The 15,766-nt window shown below is 36.8% G+C and overlaps 1 protein-coding gene across 1 annotated transcript in view; it reads right to left on the bottom strand.

Annotated features, from left to right (window-relative positions):
* LOC131164368 (1,4-alpha-glucan-branching enzyme 3, chloroplastic/amyloplastic) overlaps nucleotides 1-15,766 on the bottom strand; it is a 57,619-nt gene that overhangs the window by 33,642 nt on the left and 8,211 nt on the right. The window contains exons 7-10 of the mRNA XM_058121511.1: nucleotides 11,875-11,950; nucleotides 10,700-10,807; nucleotides 4,967-5,057; nucleotides 4,631-4,732 (exon numbers count right to left, since the gene is read on the bottom strand). Coding sequence (XP_057977494.1) covers nucleotides 4,631-4,732; nucleotides 4,967-5,057; nucleotides 10,700-10,807; nucleotides 11,875-11,950 — 377 coding nt within the window. The remainder of the gene's footprint in view (nucleotides 1-4,630; nucleotides 4,733-4,966; nucleotides 5,058-10,699; nucleotides 10,808-11,874; nucleotides 11,951-15,766) is intronic.

Below are 15,766 nucleotides of genomic sequence, written 5' to 3'. Positions count from 1 at the left end.
GACTTCCAAATTATTTTGGGGAAAAAATTACTAAAGGATACTAAGGCAGTGTCAATGCCTTTTGCTGGTTCCCTGTGTCTGATGGGAGATCACCCTTGCATGGTGCAAGTTGTTGCAAATAAAGGAGACAATGAAAAGTTCCTTTCAGCCACGCAACTCAAGAAAGGATTAAGAAGGGGTGAGCAGACATATTACTTTAACCTAAACATGTTAAATACTCTTGATTTGTTATCATCAAAATAGGATTTATAAGCCATGTTAGGCCAACAGGGAAGATTCTCAAATAGCAAAGAGAGTTGGTAGTGGGATAAAGATGTACAAAAAATCATAAAGACAAAAAGAATTTGGTATAAAACATGGCAAAAATGTAGAAACAGAGATAACTTTGAAAAATATAAGGAGGCAAGAAAAGATGCAAAAAAGGTCGTTAATGAAGCTAAATATAGATCATTTAATAGTTTGTATGATAGATTAGGTACAAAAGAAGGGGAAAGAGATATATTTAAACTTGCTAAAGCTAGAGAAAGGAAGAGCAACGACTTAGGAAATGTAAAATGTATAAAAAGTGTGGATGATATTGTCTTGGTTAAGGACGAAGACAATAAAGAAAGATGGCGAAGTTACTTTGGAAAGTTGTTTAATGAAAACCATATAAAAGGCTTAAACTTAGAATTTTCAAATGAGGAAAAGACTAAAAATATAAGATTTATTCGCAAAATTAGAGTTAACAAAGTTAAGTTTGCACTAAAAAAGATAAAAAATGGGAAAGCTATGGGACCAAATAACATCCCAATTGAAGTTTGGAAATGCTTGATAACGGAATTATTTGGTTAACTAATTTATGTAATACAATTGTAAAAACTAAGAAAAAGTCAGATGAATGGAGGAAAAGCACTTTAATACCTATATACAAAAATAAAGGAGATATTCAAAATTGTAATAACTATCGTGGAATTAAACTTATAAGTCATATGATGAAACTATGGGAAAGGGTAATTGAACAAAGATTAAGGTTAGAAACGAAGATCTCAGAAAATCAATTTGGTTTTAAGCCTGGGAGATCTACCAAAGAAGCTATTTATCTTTTAAGAAGATTAATGGAAAAGTTTAGGGAAAAGAAGAGGGACTTACATATGATATTTATTGACATTGAGAAAGCATATTATAGAAAAAAAGGTGAGTTTTAGAAAAAAAGGATGTATGTAGTAGGTATACCGATGTCATTAAGGATATGTACGATGGAGTAATGACTAGTGTAAGGACTATAGATGGAGAAACTAGAGAATTTCCAATCACCATAGGTGTACATCAAGGATCTGCTTTGAGTCCTTATCTTTTTTTATTAGTGATGGACCAATTGACTAAAGGTATTCAAAAGGAGGCTCCATGGTGTATGTTGTTTGCAGATGATGCTTTGGAACCTAGAGGTAAAGGATAAGTAAAAATAAGACAGAATATATGAAATGTAATTTTAGTAATGTTACGAGGAATATTGGAGACAAAGTTAAAGTTGATAATGAAAAAATAAATAGCACTTGTAGATTTGGATACCTTGGATCTATTATGCAAGCTGAAGGAGAAATTGAAGACAGATTGAGTAAAATGGAGAAGATCGTAGAATACCCTTAAAATTGAAAGGGTAGTTTTATAGGACAACTATAAGACCAGCTATGCTATATGGATCAGAATGTTGGGCGACGAAGAAACATAATATCCAAAAAGTAAAAGTTGTCGAGATGAGAATGCTTAGAAGGATGAGTGGTATAACATTGAAAGATAAATTAAGGAATGAACATATTCGTCATAAGTTAGGTGTAGCTCCTACAGAAGATAAGATAAGGAAAGGACGACTCAGATGGTATGGACACTTGCAATGTAGGCCACATAATGCACCTGTGAGGAAGAGTGACTTAGTTACTGTAAAAGGTAGTAAAAGGGGTAGGGGTAGACCTAAAATAACTTGGGAGGGGATAGTGAGTAAGGATTTAATATCCTTGAATCTATCAAAAGAAATGATCCATGATCGCATAAATTGCCAGAAACGGATTCATATAGCTAACCCCACTTAGTGGGACTAAGGCTTGGTTTTGTTGTTGTTGTTGTAAACTGCACCCCTATGCCCCCGCACACCAGACCACAAAAATCTCCCATGATCTTCTCAAGTTGATTACCAATCCCAGTCAAAAATCTTTAAAATAGATAAAAAAACAAAGGGTAAGCTTGAAAGACAAGCCTAAATTAGAATAGTTCTTCCCCCTTAAGAGAAGAGAGCCCCCTTCCACCCATCTAACCTCTTCGTTGCCCTCTACACCACTGGATTCCAAAACTTCGCTTCTCTAGGATTAACCCCCAAAGAAACCCATGAATAAGTCAAAGGCCAATACAAAATGTCACACCCCACTTTAGTGGGCCACTCCCTTACTGACACATTGAGTACATTCAAAGCTACTAACCCACTCTTCCCCTTATTAATTTTGAGGCCAGATACCCTCTCAAAGATTTGGAGAATATCCAAAATTCTTCTAAAAGAGGGACTATGATCAAGGAAGAAAATGGTATCATCAACAAACTAGAGATGGGAAACCACCACATCCTCTCCCCTTACTATTACACCTCTAACTAGCCCCCTCTCCACAGCCCTATCTACCATCCAGCTTAACACATCCACTACAAGAACAAATAAAAAAGGGCATAAAGGATCACCTTTTCTTATGAACTTAGATGCGCTAAACCAAGAATTGGGTTCACAATTAATGATCACCGAGAACCACACATTAGAAAGACAGCCCCTAATCCAACAATAACAAAGCTCACCAAAACCCTTCGTCACAAAGACTTTATCTAAGCAGCTCCAACTTACTCCATTGTAAGCTTTCTCAAAGTCTAATTTAAAAACAAACCCCCTTTTTTATTCCTGTGGCAATCCTCTGCCACCTCATAAGACACAAGAATGACATCTACTATTTGCCTCCCCCCCTCCCCATGAATGCACTTTCGGCACAAATTATGAAAGAAATTAGTAATAACGGCAGCAATATGATGATCATTAGTATCTCTCACATTCCTCATGTCTAATTCCCTAATAAAATTCTTACTCCTCTTGCCATTGGCTAGCTTGTGAAATATGTATATATATACATGACTACCATCTTCTACCTATTTAAATTTGGAATATAACCTCTTCCAACTCTTTCTTCAAGTAAACCCTCCTACTTTCCTCACTTACTGAGAGACTAACCTCCTCTATGTTCCTACCCAAGTACTCCAACTCACCCATAATTCTAGATTTTCTAATTCTAACATCCCCAAACTCCTCTTATTCCAAACTTTCAGCTTCTCCTTCAAGCGTTCCAATTATCTCATGAATGTAAAACCTTCTCACCCCCTTTCCACTCCTCACCCCACGACTCCCTAACCAAAGATTTGGAAGTCGCATGATCCAACCACATATTATCGAACCTAAACAAGTGCGCCCCACACCCACCTCATTACATTCTAACTAAATAGGGAAGTGCTCAGTTGTGATCCTAAGGAGAGTAGGTTCGGAAATTCATCCTCCACTCCTTGCAAAAGAAAAACCTATCCAGTCTACTAGCCACCACTCTAGTGCCACCCCACCCCCCTTTTTTTTGTGAACCAGGTAGAAGAGGCATTCCCCAAGGGGATATATCTCAAACCACAATCTCAAATCAAAGAGTCAATTTTTTGCGTACTAGCAGAAGCTCTAATCCCCCCTCCCTTTTCTTCTCTCTAGGAAATCCACGACTTTAATATTGCCTCCATCTATCCACCTAGGGGAGCAAAAACCATAAACGAAGTACATTTCTTCTCAAAAAAAGCTTTTGAGAGTCGGTCGCGAAGGTACACATACTCAGCCCACCAATGCCGTTCTCTCACTTCAAAAAGCATGAAAAAAAAATAGGATAAAAAAAAATCTGGCAATCTATCAACTTTGGATACACATTCCAAGAGTCCTAAATGATGAGGATGCCACCGAAGGCACCATGCAAGGGCAAAAATTCCTAATCCCTACTATGCCCCCCACCCCAAATACTGCTAACAACACCCCCCCCCCCCCCGGGTCTATGTATGGGGAATACTTTACCAAGACCTCCTTAATAAAGTTCCTCTTCCTAGTCCCCCCTAAGCCTCTGACATTCCAACTATCTTCATAATTTAAGTTTATCAAGTAGGGTCAAAATAAAGATAATACATATTCAAATGTTTAAAAAGTTTAACCACCAAATGAACACTAACGATTTAGATTCAAATTCAAATATTCTAGTTCTCTAGGCCAAAACTTAATTCATGCTTTTGATCAACCTCTAGATTGCTACATAATTCAAATCAAATTTAGTCATCTTATTTTCCAAATAGACCATGTAAAATTTTCTATAGTATAAACAAAAGAAATAGGAAAAGTTCCATCAAATATCCAAGCCAAACCTTAGCTAGGGAATGGGCTCGTTTGAATTTTTCTCAGGAAGAGTACAAATCATATTTTAGAGGTTTATAAGCACTTATTCAATAAAATATCTTCTAACAGTAGTGAGAAAATCATGAAAAAAAGAAAATTATATATGGTCATAATTAGTTAACCAAAAAAGTTCCAAGAAAATAGATGCCTTACTCCTCTATGTCACCAGTAAAAGAAGCAAAACCATTGTGTGTATACATCATGGATGAGAGCGAATGGAAGTGGAAGCCATCAATGCGATACTCATCAACCCACCTGCTCAAACATCATCTCACGAATCATAATAAGCAAAGCCAAAATTACCCCCTACAAATATTATACCAAGACAAACACCAAAACCAAGATACTTGCATATAGAAAGAACAAATAACATACAAGTTAAAAGCACAAGCCAAAAGGTACAAAAATAAGAAAGGAGCATAAGACATAAACAACACCACTAATTAAAAATGACAGTTGTCTAAAAGATTATTTATGCTTCACATTTACCAATTCAGATTTGAAAGAAGAAAATGTAACACCGCAAGATCGCCATATTTGAACATTCTGGTACCCCAAAATTTGTGGTGACCACGTTTACCTAACCAAGGAGGAAAAGTTGGGCACTGAAATTAGCTACATGTACACTAGAAGTCAGAACAAAGGCAAAACAAACAGTTTGCAAGCCCATTGAATAATTTTCAACTTTTACGTACATTAATATTAGAACCAAAGCAAAACAATCAGTTTGCGAGCCTATTGCATAACTTTCAAATTTCTGAACAACATAGAACTATGAAACATGGCTGTCCTCACATTCAAAAAGTTGTTAAACAGATCTTACACAAAAAAATACATAAATGTGGCTTACTAGAATTCTAAATTAACATAAATATAGTAAGAAAGTTATTCGATCATCTTGCATATAAATATTCTATCAAATAAATAAATAAACAAATAAATAGAAGAAGCTGGATGTGAAATAGACTATAAAAACCCGCAAAAAACTCCTAGAAGACCTGAGTATGAAATTGGTGAACCTGTAGGTATTGAGGTGACTCAAGTGAGGATTGGTTTGAGTCCTAGAATGTATGAGAGGAAAAAAAAGTTCAAAAATAATTAAAAAAACTAGCTGCTTCTATTAATTATGAGGGTGGTAAGTATATTGGGAAGGGTGATAAATGAGTTAAAGTGCGAATTAGTTTGAATGTGAGAGGTTCTAGGAAAAGGAATCTAATTAGGGAGGTTTTGACAAGGCACACCTTGATATTGTATGGAAACGAAACTTGAGCTTGTAGATACGATTTTTTTTTGGGGGCGGAGACGAGCATTGTAAGGATTGGGTCTTCTTACCTTCTCAAGGTTCAGTGGGTGGCATTCTTATTACTAGGACACTCATTCTATTTCCAAAGTGAATAGCTTGGTGGAGATTCTTTCCCTTTTTGTCTTGGTTGAAGAGAGAGGTAGGGATCAATGGAGGTTTTCTTCTATGTATGGTCCTTCTAGACCAATTCTTAGGAGTTTTTCTAGGATGAGCTTTATTTTGTTTTTGATTTTTGTTCTCCTAGGTCGATCATGGGTGGCAATCTTAATGCAGTTAGGTTTCTGAGGAAGAAAAAAGGGGGAGGGAGGGTTACAACAAGCATGCAGGATTTTTGACTCGCTCGTTAGGAAATGTGGTTTGAGAAATCTCCCCTTGGGTAATGCAACTTTTTCTTGGTTTTAGGTGGGGCTAGGGAGGTGCTACTATGCTAGTAAGCTTGATATATTTTTGTTCCATAGTGAGTGAGAGGATGAATTTCCACTCTCCCAAATTGTTCTTCCTAGGCCTACGTCTCAAGGTCTCACGATTTTCTATAATGGTCTCAGCCCAACTCCAACAAGGTATTGCCTACTTTGACCAGCTAGCCTCACGGTTTTGTCCTATAAAAGGCACATCACATAGTTGGAGCCTAAACCAACCTTATAGTCCCCAAATCATTTACCTAGTATACATCCAATGTCCACAACATGATGTCCCATATGATCTATGAAACCCTTGTTAGAGTGGCCCACACTTTTGTGTAGGATCCACACCCAGCACAATAGTACCCCTAGGGTGGCTCTAATACCAAATGTAATGGTCTCGACCCAACCCTATTGAGATATTGTTTGCTTTGGCACACTAGCCTCACAATTTTGTCCAGTAAAAGGCACCTCATATAGTTGGTGCCCAAACTATATGGTTGGGAGATGATATCTTTCAGTGATTGATGAGGAACTCTTGGAGAGAGGAAGTGGAGAGGGGGTGGAAAGGGTTTAGCTTCACAAGGGAATTAAAGCATTTGAAAGAGAAGTTGAAAGAATGGAATAAGTAGGCATTTGGAGATATTAGGATTAAAAATACCACTATTTCAAGTGAGATAGATTTGTTAGATAGGAAGGAAGAATATGTTAGTCTCTCAAAGAGAGAGGAGGTCAAAAAGGCCTCTTTTGAAGAATGAGCTGGAATTGCAAGACATGATTTTTAAGAAAGTGAGAAGTTGGAGACAAAAGACCAAGTTTAAATGGGTTAAATATGGCGATTGCAGCTCTTGATTTTTTCATAGGCTAGTGAATGGAAAAGTAGCAAGATTTTGGTTAGGGAATGGATGTGGGTAGGAGGGAGATTATCTATGATCCTTATTGAATTGCCTTTGAGATCACTAACTTCTATTCTTTCTTGTATTTTGAGGAGGAGGCCTATGGATCAATGATTGAGGGTTTAGAGTGGGATCCCATCTCTAGAGATCAAATGTCCTAGTTGGAGAGACCTTTTGAGGAGGAGGAAATGAGCAGTATTGTGCTCAGAATGGAGAGGAATAAGGCTCCAGGGCCAGATGACTATATTATAGTCTTTTTTCAAGATTGTTGGGAAGTGATTGACAAAGATTTGGGTAATGTCTTTGATGAATCTATTGGAATGGATTCTAAGCAAGAGCAGTAATTCCACATTCATTACTCGGGACCCAAAGAAGACTAGATCTATCAAGATTGTTGGTTACAAATCTATTGGTTTAGAGCCTTAAGGGGTATTAGACAATGTGACCCACTTTCCTCCTTTTTTTTGTTTTAATGACTGATGTTTTGAGTAGGCAGTTGATATGGAGTGGATAAGGGATTGGTGAAAGGTCTGGAAGTGGGGAGGGAAGGGATGGGGGTTTCGCACCTTCAGCTTTCTGATGATTCTATTTTATTTTTAGATAAACATAATCCTTTTAGGAGTATTTGGGTCTTCTCCATATTTTTAAGAGGGCTTCTAGGCTTAAGATTAATACAGGAAGGAGTGATTTAGCTGGTATTAATGTGTCTACATGAGCTTGGGAGTGGCCTACTATGGGGTGTGGTTTGTTGGATTGGCCTTTGGGCTTTGTCATATCCAGGGGTCCCTTTGGGGGGCCAGCCTAGGTCTAGAAACTTTTGGAATCCCAAATAGGAAAGGATGGCCAAGTGATTAGGTGGTTTGAAGGGAGCTCTTTTCTCTCTTGAGGGTAGAATCACTCTTACCAGCATTTGTTTGTCTAGTATCCTGCTGTATTATTCATCTATTTTTAAGATTCCCATGGGGGTTGCTAGTAAGATTGAGAAAATTATACAGATTTTTGTGGTCCAAGGTCGGGAGTCATAGGGACCATTTGGTGAGTCGAAAAGTTGTGTGTCGGTCAAGATTGGAGTGCAATTTCGATCTTGGAAATCTGGTGTCTAAAAACAATGCTCTCCTGGCTAAATGGCTTTAGCAGTTTCCCCTAGAGGATTCCTCCCTTTGGCATAGAGTCATTAAAAGCAATTTAGGATCCAGATGTTCTTCAGAGAGCCCATTAAGATCTATCTCTCAGATTTATTTCCAATTCATTCCCCATAGAAAATATAAGGTGGAAAGGGGTTCCCTGTTCATTTTTGGAAAGACTTTTGATTAGGGAATGTTGTTTTGTCCTATTTTCCTCATCTCTTCTGTTTGAGCTCAGGGCAGAATAGCATTATTTCTTATTTTGTTATCGATTGAGTGGTCCTTTGCCTTTTAGATTCTTAGTTTTTTCCACTTTCAAAGATCTCTTAGGGATAGGGAGATGGACAAGCTGTCCTTTGTTGATTTTGTTGAATAATTTTCGCATTTCTTTGGGAGTGGATTCTTGTTCTTGGTCCTTGGATCCTTTGGGGATCTATTCATGTAAATCTTTTTGTGAGTTCTTGACCCCTTCTAAATCTTTATATTACTATTTGGAAGGCTAAAGCACTCCCCCCCCCCCCCCGGCGGGGGGAAAAAGAAACCAAGGCTTTTTACTTGGTTAGCATGCTTAAGAGAATCAATACCAATAACTTGCTGCAAATTAGAAGACCATTGAAGGCACTTTCTCCAGATGTTTGTTTTTTTTTTTTTTCCGCCATAATAGTTCAGAAACAGCATCTCCTTTTTTCAGCATTGTGATTTTTCCTCAAGCATGTGGAATAAGTTATTTGATTTTTTAGGAGAGAGTTGGGTTTGCCTAGAGTTGGCAGAGGACCATTTGGCAAATTCATTCATGAGTTTTGAAAAGAGAAAGGACGCAGCAGCATTATGGAAATGCGCTTCTTTTACAGCGCTGTGGGGGTTCTGATAGGAACATAAAGCATGTATCTTTCCAGGGAAGAAGTTAAATTTTTTGCTCTTTTGGGAGAAGATTCATTACTTAGCGTGGCTTTGGTATGTTGGTTGTATGTACTTCAAACGAGTGGGCTTCTCAGATATTCATCAAGATTGGCGATATCTGTCTGCTTGATTATGCATGCTGTGGTTCTCTTGTTTCTTTCCTTTTCTTTTTTGTGCTGTTTTTGTTTCGTATTTTCTATCAGGTTTGTCCCATATTTTCTTTAGGGAGATGTCTTATTCACCTTTTTTGTATATTCTTAATCCATTAATGAAACTTATTTTGCCATCCACAACCAAAAAAAAAAAAAAAATGAAGTTACATGAAGTTACCTAGAGGGTAAAATCTATTTCACAGAAAATTAACACAACCTTAAAAAAATAGAGAATGAAAAAAAATGAAGGCAGCATGAAAAAATTGCATCAGGTAACACAAAGTCACAAACCCATTATTTTGCAGAAAGAAGTAAAAGAAAAAATGGCAAGAAGAAGCGTGGAAGGAGAAGAAAGAAAAGAAAAAAGAAGGAATAGCTATTTTCACTATATGCATTGGTTGTCTAGGGTGGGAATGGAAGGAAAGGAAACAAATTCTGGGTTCCATGGTTATTAAAAGATTAAACTTCCTCTTATTTTCTTTCCTTTCCTTCCGAACTTTAGAAGGAAAGAGATCAGCAAGCAAGGTACGAAACTGCATCCTTCCATTTCACAACTCCCCACCCCTCATCTTTAAATCAAATAATATTATAAAAATATGATTAAAATAATAAAATTGTAAATAATAAAAATTAAAAAAATATTATAATAAAAATAAACTTTTTATAATTCTTTTACTTAATTGTTATATTTTCAAATTTTACTTTACAATAACAATCTTAATGTACTTGGCAATTGAAAAATAGTAAAAATATTTTGCAATTGGCTTTTATTATTTTTTAAAATTTATGTATATTTTTATCCTAATGATCTTTAAATTCATATGATCATTTTATTTTAAATTTAATTAAAAAGTGTGTAAAAAATTAACAGTTTAATCTTTAAAAAATATTTCTAAATAAAATTACCAGCAACAAGTTGGCCAAAACAACTAAAAATCATAAAATATGGTTTTTAAATTTTTCACAAATAGCTAAAAACCAACAATAGAAACAAAAAACTGGCAACATAAACAAACGCATTTTTATAATTTGTTTCTCCACTATGCAAAAACAGAAACAAAAAGCATAAATCAACAACGATACCAAACAGGCCCTGAATCGTCTTCTTATTTGGGAAAAGAATCACTACATGGCATTGTTGTGCAATGTTAGTTGTGGGCATTTTGAAGGAGTGAGCTTTTTGGATGTTCAGCAAGATTGGAACAATCTGATTGCTTGATTATGGGAGATGTGGTTTTTTGTTTGTTTCCTTTTTGTTTCTTCTGCTTTTTTTAGTATTTTCATTCCGGTGTGCCCCAGGCTTTCTATAAGGAGATGCCTTATTCTCCTTTCTGTAAATTCTTAATTTATCAATGAAATTTCTTCTTTTTCTATAAAAAATACAAATAATGGAAAATGAATCCCAATGTCCCCAAGAAAAAGTGACATATAATGAATAAACTTTACCAGTATGGAAGTAGCAGTCATTTGATCCATCAAATTGTGATAGTCCAACCATCTCATTAGCTGCAGCGTAAGAATGGACAATGTCCAAGAAGACCAGCAGACCCAGTCCTGAAAAATAAGAACAATTAACAGCAAAACCCTCTATTAACCAGGAACATTAATATAACAAAGGAGACCGGATAACATCAAAAATACAAAAACCCAATAGCATAAATAGCAGAGAAAGATATTCACATGGCTAATATTGCAGGATATTCACATAGCTAATATTGCAGGCTAAATTGCCGTCAAAATTTTATCATCTACAGAACCTGATCCCTACTCTTTGGGGACGCAACAGCAATCAATTTAATTCACTCTGGCCTTTGAAAAAAATATATATATCAAGTATCCAGTTATCACATGATGCTAAATCCCTTCCCCACAAATATATTGGAATCTTCTTTGGTCTTCCGTCACAAGGGCACCATCCCATGTTTTTTTAAGTCATAAAATATTTCAGCAGTCTAAATCAGTGTTTCTCCTTGGATTATCACCTTCAAGGTTATTTAAGGCACATTTTCAGTTCTAGTTCAACCAATCAACCTTTTGTGGCCTTTGTCTCATCAATTGAATTTCCAACCAACTTCACTGTTTTGCAAAGGTAATAATATATTTAAAACACTATTAGAGCAAAACAAAGATAAGTATGAAAACTATGCACAAGGTGCAATGAGACAACATATACCACCAAAAAAAAAAAAAAAGCCAAGAGGTGAAAAGAAAGTGTCCAAGCAAACACAAATCGTTTTGCAGCATAGGTCAAAGGCAATTTTTCAACCTTGGCTGTGCTCATCGCTGTTTCCTACATTCATCCTATGAAGATTAACATGTTCTTCCTATTTTATGGAATTTTTACAAATTATTCACTTGTCGGTACATCTGTTATTCAGAACCACTCAACAACATTTTTTTCTTACTCATCCCATGCCCAACAAATCGCTGCAAATTAAAAAAATAAAGGATGTTATTTATGTACTTAATACAGCCAAACACCAACAATTTACAACAAATTGCTGCTATATTTTTTCTTGAAACCAACCAAAAGACAATGCAGTAGAAAAAATACATTCATGAAAATGTGATTTTTAAGAATAATCCATGAAATTAAACAACATGGGATGAAGAAAAACAACCATGAGCTTCATCCACTAGGCGCTTGAACTCTTCAGGAGTGCCATATCTGCTGCTAATAGCATAAAAATTGGTGACCTACACAACCATCAAGATATCCAATCACGTTCAAAGACCTTTCATAATATATACCTCAAAGTGACAGCATGCAATTGCATATTTCACACATTAAATTTATCTAAACCATGTGACCAACATCATTTGAAAATATTTAATACTGTTGAGAGAAGAAGAATATACAAAGAATTATACTAGAAGAGAGAAGAAGAATATACAGAAGGGAGAATGGAGCATCATCCAATCACAAAAATAACAACAAAAACAAAAAAACAAAACAAAAAACAAAACAAAAACAATAAGGTCAAAGCATAACTTGGACAGCTAAGATGCTACTCAGTATCATTTCTATTTTTTATGTTTCAATGTATTACAGTGCAGTAAACAAGTGGCAATAACATGTTTGTCTGCGTTTTTAATTCTCTGTCAGTCTCCAAGTGGTTGCGAGATTGTATGGTTTTGTGTTACTTGATGTTTTAAAGGGTGATGGTGTAAGTTGAAGTGTTTTAACCCTCAAGAGGCAAAGCATAAGCCTTAAGGTGTTGGGGCGTAAGCATTTTTGAGAATTTTATTTTTTAAAAATAAAAATATGTAAATAAATTACATATTTGTTAAATACGATGTTTTAAAAGGCGTTCGTAAGGCACTCCTTGAGGCATTTTGGGCTTAAAATGCTCTAAGGCATAATTGGAAAGGCAAAAAGCCTAAAATGCATACGCCTCAGGGGGAGAAAAACTCGCATTTTATGCCTAAAGTTGGAAGGTGTATGCATTTTGGGCTGGCCAGATTTAAAACATAAATAAAAATAAATAAACAAAAAAAAAAAAAACGGAACCAAAACCTATGTCCAAAGTCTAAAACCCCTTTCCTCCCTCTCTCGACAAAGCTTCTTCCTCCTCTCTTGATGAAGCTTCTTCCTCCTCTCTTGACGAAGCTTCTTCCTCCCTCTCTCCCTCTCCGACGACTCCACGTAGCTCTCCGACGATTCCTCCGGCTCCTTCTCCCTCTCCGACGATTCCTCCAGCTCCTTCTCCCTCTCCGACAACTCGAAGACTGCTTCCAACAATTCCTCCAAGCTTTTCGTCCCTCTCCGACGACTCCAGGATTGCTTCCGACGATTCCTCCAAGCTTCTTGTCTCTCTCCGACAAGTCGAGGATCCCTTCCAAGCTTTGATCTGCCTCTGACGACTCCTTCAAGCCTCTCGTCTCTCTGCAGCGACCCTCTACAAAGACACAAACTGAGAAACACTTCGTGGAAGAATTTTCTTCATTTCATTCGAATAATACACAAAACGTTATCTATACTCATCAACCCTAGCAGTAGAAAAGGAAAATTATCTAGGTAATATCAGATCCCATGATATATGGGATATTCTAACAGAATAGGAAACTAACCAAATCAGCCTAGTTCTAGGAATACAGGCTGTTACTAAATTTCCTAAAATAGCTAACTATACACGTATAGAATACAAGTCGTTAAACACGTTTTCCCACACTCCCCCTCAAGCTGGCGAATAGGTATTTTCCATTCGCAGCTTGGATACAATACTTTGAAACACTAAACTACTTAACCCCTCGGTAACTACGTCAGCAAGTTGGCCATGTGTAGACATATAAGGTGTACAAATCAATCTGCTCTCCAACCTTTCTTTGATGAAGTGTCTATCAATTTCAATGTGCTTTGTTCGATCATGCTATACCGGATTATGAGCTATGCTGATTGCGGACTTATTATCACAATAGTCTCATTGGACCATCCCACTTAATCTTCATGTCTTCTAAGATAATCTTCAACCAAAGTAATTCACTTACACCCTGAGCCATTGCTTGGAATTCTGCCTCCGCACTAGACCGAACCACCACATTTTGTTTCTTACTCCTTGATTACGCACTTAAAATGCGTAATTAGGTGCTTTAATTCATGCATTGCAAATGATATTTTGTATTTAAATGCCTAACTACTCTCAATATTCTAACATTGTGTTCTATTTATAAAATTTGGGTTTTATTGAGTAATGTATGAAATTTTGGTGTTTTTTATTGCAGAGCAACTGTTGGAAGCTAAAAAAAAACCGACGGTACTTTGCAATCTGTGCGTAACTCTCTCATTGAACCTCTGATTCAGATGATTCAAGATGCCGTAGAAAGATAAGAAAACAATCTACAATCTTCGTGTTTTGTGTTTTGCAAAATACTGGCAGCATCAAGGCCGAAATCAGACGTGAAGTTAGCATACGCCGTTTTATAGATTTTTTCGACAATTCTTCGTAATCTTGGCGTAACTTTCTCATACGATCTCCGATCGAGATGATTCAAAATTCTGGGAAAAGCTGAAAAAGAGCTCTACATCTTTTGTGTTTTAAGCTTTGAGAGTTACGAGCTGTAAGAGGATCGAAAGTGGGCTTGAAAGAGGAGGGCAGTTCATGTACCTTTGAAAAAAAAAAGAAAATCAAAAAATCAAAAAATGAGATGTGACCCAGCCATGCAGCTGGGTCATCTCATAAGGGCAGTGTGCGCTGGGTACATAGAATGGAAAGACAAAAGAATGGAAAGAAAAAAAAAAAGAAAGGAAAGAAAAGCAAAAGGAAAGGATTGAAAAAGGAAAAGTCAAAGGAAGTTTCCTTGTGGGGGGAGTGCCGTGTGCAAGAGGAGATTTGGAGAGAGCAGCGTGCGCTGGGGCTGAGGGGAGAGAGGCCGCACCATAGGAAGAAAAAAAAGGATTTTTCTTGGGGAGAAAGAGAAGGGAGGCCAAAAAGCACATAGAGTTTCTTGGAAAAATTATTTTTTGGAGAGCTTTCTTGTGGTTTTCTTTTGGGGGTGCTGCGAAGATACACACACAGCCAGCAAAGGAGAGTTAGAAGCACGCAAAAATACTATCTTTTCAGAATCGGAAGGCGGCGAACAAAAGCAGTGTTCGGAACGTTCGTGACGCGCGACGGCAGTGCGGCGAGTGTTGATCTTTTCCGTACGCTCCAAATTGAAGAAAATATGGTGAAATCTGTTATATTAGATTTAATTTTCAGAATGAACTAAATTTTTGAATTCTAGGAAAACGATGTAGCCAGTTTCGAACTATGTTTGCTCTTTCATGTTAATCTGAAGTAGTTTTCATTAATATTTGTTTGAGTTATTCTGTGCCTAATGCTTTTAATTAACTGGTCATTAATTAAATGATTTTAGTCTTGTGATTTGCTACCGAAAGGGGGGATTACAGGATAAATCTTGGATAATTCAGCGTAGGTAAATATAGAGATCGAAAGACTTGTATGAACCTACGTAGCATTAAAAATCGAGGGTCTTACTGCATTCTTGCGTTATTAATTTGCATACTCTTATGTTAAATAATAAACAAGAATAGGTTCTGATTGACTACCTCCTCCACGTCACAAGATTTCTGCCAAGAAAGGTGCAACATTCAGAGGTCGACGTCCTGTCAAAAATCGACCCAGCATAATTGGCACCCGTGTATGCCTCAAGAACTAAGCTTCTGTTCCTTTTAAACAGAATACCTTTTCCTCGTGTCCCTTTGAGGTATTGTAACACTCGGTGAGCTGCCTCCAAATGGACTTCCTTCGGGCTATGCATAAATTGACTAATCACACTCACTGCATAAGCTATATCCGGTCGTGTTTGAGACAGATAAATGAGTCTTCCTACCAGGCATTGGTACATTTCTCTATCTACTACAGCATCCTCCTCTGCCTTTGCAAATCTATTGTTAGGATCTATTGGAGTACTTGCTGGTTTGCACGCCATCTTGTTTGTTTCTTTGAGGAGATCCGTAACATACTTCTGCTGAGATATAAAAATGCCTTGTCTAGAGTGAGCCACCTCAAT

Source organism: Malania oleifera, chromosome 1, assembly GCF_029873635.1.
Source record: "Malania oleifera isolate guangnan ecotype guangnan chromosome 1, ASM2987363v1, whole genome shotgun sequence".
Taxonomy (NCBI): Eukaryota; Viridiplantae; Streptophyta; class Magnoliopsida; order Santalales; family Ximeniaceae; genus Malania; species Malania oleifera.
The sequence above is the reverse complement of the archived record's forward strand: the minus strand, read 5'-3'. Positions and strand labels throughout refer to the sequence as shown.